Source organism: Piliocolobus tephrosceles, chromosome 8, assembly GCF_002776525.5.
Source record: "Piliocolobus tephrosceles isolate RC106 chromosome 8, ASM277652v3, whole genome shotgun sequence".
NCBI classification, from domain to species: domain Eukaryota; kingdom Metazoa; phylum Chordata; class Mammalia; order Primates; family Cercopithecidae; genus Piliocolobus; species Piliocolobus tephrosceles.
The window spans coordinates 131,071,502-131,078,507 of NC_045441.1; the positions used below are offsets into that span (position 1 = coordinate 131,071,502).

Below are 7,006 nucleotides of genomic sequence, written 5' to 3' on the forward strand. Positions count from 1 at the left end.
TACAAATCAATAAACTCTTATAAATCAATAATAAAAAGATAACTCAATATTAAAATGGGTAGTTACTTTATAATAGAAAAAATACAAATAGCCAAGAAGCACACAAAATTGTTCTGCATATCATGAGTTAGAAGACAAATGCAATGGAAACCACAATGAGATACCATTTCATCCCCACTAGAATGGCCAAAATTAAAAAGACTGACAACACCAAATGTTGTTGAGAATGTGGAACAGCTCTCCTACCTTATTGAGGGGAGCATAAAATGTTAGGATCACTTTGGAAAACTCTTTAACAGTTTTTATAAAGTTAAATGAATATAAATGTTTTAACATAGTAATTTCACTCCTAGGTATTTATTTGAGAAATGAACCTATGCCTACAAAGAAATGGATTCAAGAATGTGTATAGAAACTTTATTCATAGTAGCCCCACACTGTAGGCAATGCAAAATGTTCAGAAATAGTGAGTAAGTAAGCAATCAGTGACTCGTGTAATATTTTGGGTGAATCTCAGAAATACAATGTTAAAAATAAAGCCATACAAATAAACATATGAAAAGATGCTCCATCTCTACACCGACAGGGCATCTAGAAGAGTGGATCTCAACATTGGCTGCACCCTGAAATCACCTGAGGAACATTAAAGAAAAAGAAGCCTCATTTTGTCTCAAGATATTTGATTTTATTGGTCGTATTTGGCCTGGACATTGAGATTTTTAAAAAGCCCCTTAGATAATTTCAATGTGCAGCCAAGAGCAAGGACCGACGTCTTTGAGGGAATCCTGGGACAACTTCAGTGACCACCAAGGAGAGGAAGCCAGATGAAGTTGCAAATTTTGTAGCCACTGGAGGCTAATTTTTGGAGGAAAACTGAGGTGAAGATTTGGATCTATTAAGACCAAGTGCCTGAGAGGAGGAAACAGTTCTCTGGCCCCACAGCTGGCAGAACTAAGAGCCTTGCTGGTGAGCTGCTACAACTGTGAAGCCTACCAAGATTTAAATGTCTGGTATACCTTGTTTTCTCCTGAGTCTTTCAGTACTTAATTTGAGGAAAGCCTTCCTGGCTGGGTTCCTGTGCAGGAATACAGAGAACGCCAAATCTCTACAAATATACCTTTCAGCTAGGCGATTTGGATAGGGACCCCAACTAGAGAGACAAATACTTGGTACCAGGCAAAGCACCATCTTCAAAGGCAAATTGGGCATAGCCAGAAAGTCCACACAAGGCACCTACTGGCATCCAGGTCACCTACTAAACAAATATCTGCTTCTCTTCCATCATTATAAAGTAGATCAAAGTGCATTTCTGAATCAGTGTATTTTCAGACAAAATACACTATTCTCTTGTGCCTCTTGTTTTTTTTTTTTTTTCTCTTGTGCCTCTTGAAGTTGAAGTTACATGGTACCTCTTGAAGCTGAAATTATGACATAACTATCTTTCCAAGTTTGTCTTTGTTTCCATGAAAATTGTGGAGTTTGAAGAGGATTATACACTTATTGTAGTAGTGAATATTTCCAAATATGATGCTAGCACCAGTTCTGAGAAAGAGGTTTAGCAGTCATGTTAAAAGTCAAACATACAATCTTGGGATATAGATATTTCAGAAGATGTGATTTCTCATGGTTTGATTCATACCAATAATAAGCTATAGTATATAAAGGATTTACACCAAATATCTCACCTAATTATTTTGTTCATTTTATCAAAACAAACCTAGGGTACCAACAACATTATTCTTGCCTAGGCCATGTATAGTGCATAATTATTTTATTCATCTATAAGTTAGTTCATTGATACAAAGTGGAGAGACTTTCAATTGTGTTTTACAGAAGAAATCGGAAGGCTTTGTGAGGAATCAGAGTTGTATTCCTGAGGAATCAGAGGCATATTCATGAAGACTCATGGGCGTATTAAGGAAGAGTTCATTTTATGTCCATTCTCAGCACAGTGTCTTGGAATCTGCCATGTGGTCGGCTCTTACCTTCAGGCTGCTCTGAGCCCAGAGCAGAATGGTTGTCACAGCTCTCCTCAACTTGGCATTGCCTGAGATCAGGATGGCTGCATGCCCAGAGGGACAAGCTGCCATTATCCCAACACAAACCATCACCCCTATTTTGTCATGCCACAGAATAAGCAGGGGCACTGAGATGAAGGCAGCACAGGATGATATCACAAAGAAGCAGAAAAATGAGATAAGAGACTTGAGGGCTTTAATGTGGGCCTCCAGGCTGGGGTCACGAGAGTCTCTGGTATAGACCTTCATTGTCCTCATGTGCCTTCCAAGGGAGACAGTCAGCATCCCAGAAGAAACTAGAAACAATAGGAAAGGAGGGACAGACCACAGATAGCAGAAGAGAAAGGAATAAAATGAGTTGAGATCTTTAATCTGCCAGTTGAGCCTTGTATTGTTATTCATGAATAGCACAGTTGTGACTGTGAAGTGAAGTCTGCTAAAAAAGCACCAAACACAGAGGACAGTGCAGATGCAGGAGCAAAGAAAAATAGCCAGGAGCATCTGGGAGATCTTCCTGGAGACCCAGCTTGCCAAGCAGATCAGGAAGGTGTGAGAGAAATGGATGAGCTTGGAGCAGTAGAGTAGGCTGAGGCAGGCGGCAAGCCAGAGGTTGGCTTGGTTTGCAATCATCCATAGCATGAGGATGGCTTGGTAGCTGTGGTTCAGTGGTTCACTCAACTTCTGGAAGTGGGTAAGCTAGATAGCACTCAGGAAGAGCAGTCCATGCAGGAAAAGCCGGCTGATGCTGAGACACAGAAGCACACAATCACTGTTGCTCAGTGGCTGCCTCTTCACTACGTCCCAAAAATTCACCAAGGAAATGAAGCCGTTGGTCAGAAACCCCACTGCAAACTCCAGGACTGAAATGAACAGAAATGTGCTCCTGACTTCATAGGACACAGTGCAGATGTGAGTTAGAGTCAACATGATGTCACTTCTCTAATTGGCTATTCTACTGCTCTTCTCTAGTTGGCTAATCTTCTCTAGTTGGCTAATCTAAAGACCTAGTTGCCACCCAGTGGAGAAAGGTAAATGTACGTTCCAAGCCAGGACCTTTCCTTCACAAAGCATCCAGTTCTTTGCCTAGATCTATCCCAAAGCAAGAGCATAAAAAGTTCTGGCAGGAAACTTAGAGGGATGTTGTTTCTCTAGAACATCTCTTGGATACATATAAGAGCTTATCATACGGTGGAAGGCTGATGGTTCTACCTCTTGGGTGATGCAAGATTAATAAATCCAGGTGTTCCTGTACAACCGCCTCCCCAGAAGGCCACAGCACAGCATCAGGGATGCAAACAAAACAGAGCCTCAATTTCCCAAATCCAGTTTTGCATGCCCATCTGGACCTGTGAGGGTAGAGAAGAGAACAGGATTTGCTTATGGTTTTGAGAAAACCCGCAGCAGGCAAAGCAGATATTCTTGGTGATCTAAGGTTCGAAATAGAGTCTCTTTTCATTTGCATTCCTTCTCTCACCTGTGAAGTAATGACTTATCACAGACTGTGTTTTTAATATAGACAAACGCATGGTTCCTTTCCATGTGTCAGTGTATGACTGCAGTTTTATTTGCTGTTGCCAAAGGTTTCATGCAATCATCATTATTACGCCAGGCACTGTGCTTGGCAAGGAGAATATTAACATGAACAAGACTAGCACTGTGTCATGAAGGGAGAGGAAAGGGGGCATAGCTGGTTCAGATTATTATTATTTTTATTTTTTTAATTAGTATACTTTAAGTTCTGGGGTACATGTGCAGAACATGCAGGTTTGTTGCATAGGCATACACGTGCCATGGTGGTTTACTGCATCCATCAACCCGTTATCTACATTAGGTATTTCTCCTAATGCTGTCCTTCCTCTTGCCCTCCAACCCCTGACAGGCCCTGGTGTGTGATGTTCCCCTCTCTGTGTCCATGTGTTCTCATTGTTCAACTGCTACTTATGAGTGAGAACATGTGGCGTTTGGTTTTCTGTTCTTGTTTTTGTTTGCTGAGAATGATGGTTTCCAGCTTCACCCATGTCCCTGCAAAGGACATGCACTCATCCTTTTTTATGGCTGCATAGTATTCCATGGTGTATATATGCCACATTTTCTTTATCCAGTCTGTCATTGATGCGTATTTGGGTTGCTTCCGAGTCTTAGCTATTGTGAACAGTGCTGGCTTGAATTATTACAGGAGCATTTTAACTGTTCTTTCTGCTTCCCAACTCCCTTACTCTATTTTCCACAAAGCAACAGTAGCAATCTTGACAAGATATAACTTAGAGCCTGTCATTCCCCTGTTTAAACCTTTCAGGGCCTTTAAACTCCCTCACTATTGTTAAAAGAAAAACCTTATCCAAATTAAGTTTAACAGAGTTTAGTTGAGCAAAGAACAATTGATGAATTGGGCAGCCTTCAGAGCCAGAGTAGGCACAGAGACTCCAGCGCAGCCACGTGGTGGAAGATTCAGGGACAGAAAAAGGAAAGTGATGTACAGAAAACAGAAGTGAGGTACAGAAACAGCAGGATTGCTTACAGCTTGGCATCAGCCATATTTGAACACAGTTTGAATAGTTGGCCACCACTGATTGGTCAAAATTTGGTGATTGGCACAAGAGTAGGCTATGGTCTGTTTACAACTCCGTTTATGTTGCAGTTCACAATGTACAGAGAAACGTTTAGGCTGAACTTAAAATATGTAGTAAGGTAGCTTTAGACTAAGCTGGATTTAACACTATAAAAAAACTAAGTTCCTACAGTGGCCTACAGGTCCCACATAATCAGAGCCTCTGTTCCTGTTCAGATGTCATCTTCGTCTCTGTTTCCATACCAGCCTCATGGACCTTGTTCCTGTTCTGTGAATTCAGCAAGCACCCTCCTACCACAGAACCAATGAACTTGCACTTTCCATTCCCTGAATTAGTTTTCCTCTATGTCCTCCCGTGTCCCACTTTATTTTTAAAAGATCTCCTCTCAAAAGTCATCTTATTAGAGAGACTTTCTCTATGAATTGTATCCCTTGCCCTATATTAGGTGCATACTATAATACTTAACCTGTTTTGTATTTCTGCATATATTCAGTTATTTATTGCCTATACCCACCACCCCCCACTAAAAATGTAAGCTTCTTGAGGGTATTTATTACTTAACACATATTTTTGAATGAATGAAATTTTTGTAAACGAAACATTTAGTAGTCTATAGCATCCCCACGTTATATTTATAACATAATGTTGTATTATATTTTTAACGATCCAGGAATTATATTCTAACATACATGTCTATAATTTCTGAAGTCTAGCTTTTTCCCCTTTTAAATATTTTCAAATATTTGTTGAGCTCTGGCCTTCCAATATTTCTAACTCTCTTTGATTTTTAAAGGAATTGGATGGATTTCATGATCACATCTATAAGCTTTGGAAAAATTCAGGTCAGTTACTCAGTGGAGATTGGAGAACTGATTATTTAGAGACTGGTTGTTATTTTCCAACATTTTCTCCCACTCTGGTGCTTCTTTCCCACTCTTACAAATGCTGTGACTTTTCCAGTTCTTTTATGATTGCTCTTCATGTTTCACTCACTCATACTGGGGAACGAGTGAAGATGGAAGGAGAGGAGCAGTCGAGTGGCTCTGCCTTGGCTTGCTATCTGTTGCGTGATAACATCTTCTCTAAGAAGTGGAGCTTGCTCTGCCTAGTGCTTTGCTGGCCCCCTCAGCTTACTCTTTATACACAGCCACCCTTTGGGCATCCTACTTTCTCTAAGTGTGCTCCCAGCTTGGAGGCAAAGGCTTGTGTTGAGAGTGTGGGCTCTGGATCCAGGCCACCTTGAGTTAAGGTCTAGTTCTCCTGCTGACTCACTGAGTGATCTTGACAAGTGATCGAACTCTTTCCATTCATCTCAGATGAAATGGAGATGATCAAAATAATGCACACCTTAGAGGGATGCAAGGATTACCTAACTTAACACACGTGATGTGCTTGGAATTGTGACTGGCACATGATGGCCCAATCAATAAATGTTAGTTATTATTACCACTGTTCTCATGTGTTGCTCTTGAAATTCCTTACCCAGTCCTATTTTTTGCATATTCATTTAAAATACTCCTTTAATCCTTCAAGAGTTATTGGCGCTGCCCCGTTGGTGTGTTTAGATACTTTCTCTTTGTATTTTTAAAGTTTTCTTTTGACTAAAGCTCCTTATGTATTATTAGTAGTGATATAAGTCAGTGATTACTAAAGATGGTCACTCTTGTTTTATTCCGAACTGTTCATATGCAGATATTTATATAGTCCTTATTTGTGCATCATGATGTAGCAGTTGTATTTAATTAATTGTGTTTGTGACCACTTCATTTGGGTCATTCAATCTTACAGAGTGTCAAACACAGAGTTCTGCACTTTGAACTTCAGCTAATTTTCTCCTTGTCTTCACCACACCAGGTGGCGGTATTGCGCTAAAGGTGTTTAGAAAAGATGTTTGCCTCCCTAAAAAGTCTAGGTAGAAACTTGCTCCACTGCACAAGCAGAGATATGTAACTGTACAGTTAGAGCCATTTATATCAAGATTATAACCTTTTATTAAAAAATAAAGCTCTTTATGTTATTTCTTGGAACACCAGATCCAACCTTAATTTTTCAATAATTGAGACCATCCTGGCTAACGTGGTGAAATCCCGTCTCTACTAAAAATACAAAAAAAGTAGCTGGGCGTGGTGGTGGGCATCTATAGTCCCAGCGACTCGGGAGGCTGAGGCAGGAGAATGGCATGAACCCGGGAGGTGGAGCTTGCAGTGAGCTGAGATCGTGCCACTGCACTCCAGCCTGGGAGACAGAGTGAGACTGTCTTAAAAATAAATAAATAACTAAATAAAATAAAATAAAATAAAATTTTCAATAATCAAGGGCTCCAAGGGCTCTTTCAGAGAAAGGTAACACAAACCTTCGTTGATACTCCCTCTCCATTTGACTTATATACATACATTGTTTGGGATCATCTAAATAATC

The 7,006-nt window shown here is 40.2% G+C and overlaps 1 protein-coding gene across 1 annotated transcript; it reads right to left on the minus strand.

The window, feature by feature from the left end:
• Positions 1 to 1,599: 1,599 nt before the first annotated feature.
• Positions 1,600 to 2,960, minus strand: TAS2R38 (taste 2 receptor member 38). Its single transcript, XM_023184862.1, is given in 1 exon segment — positions 1,600 to 2,960. A coding segment is annotated over 1 exon segment (1,002 nt). The 5' UTR covers positions 2,946 to 2,960; the 3' UTR covers positions 1,600 to 1,943.
• Positions 2,961 to 7,006: the final 4,046 nt, after the last annotated feature.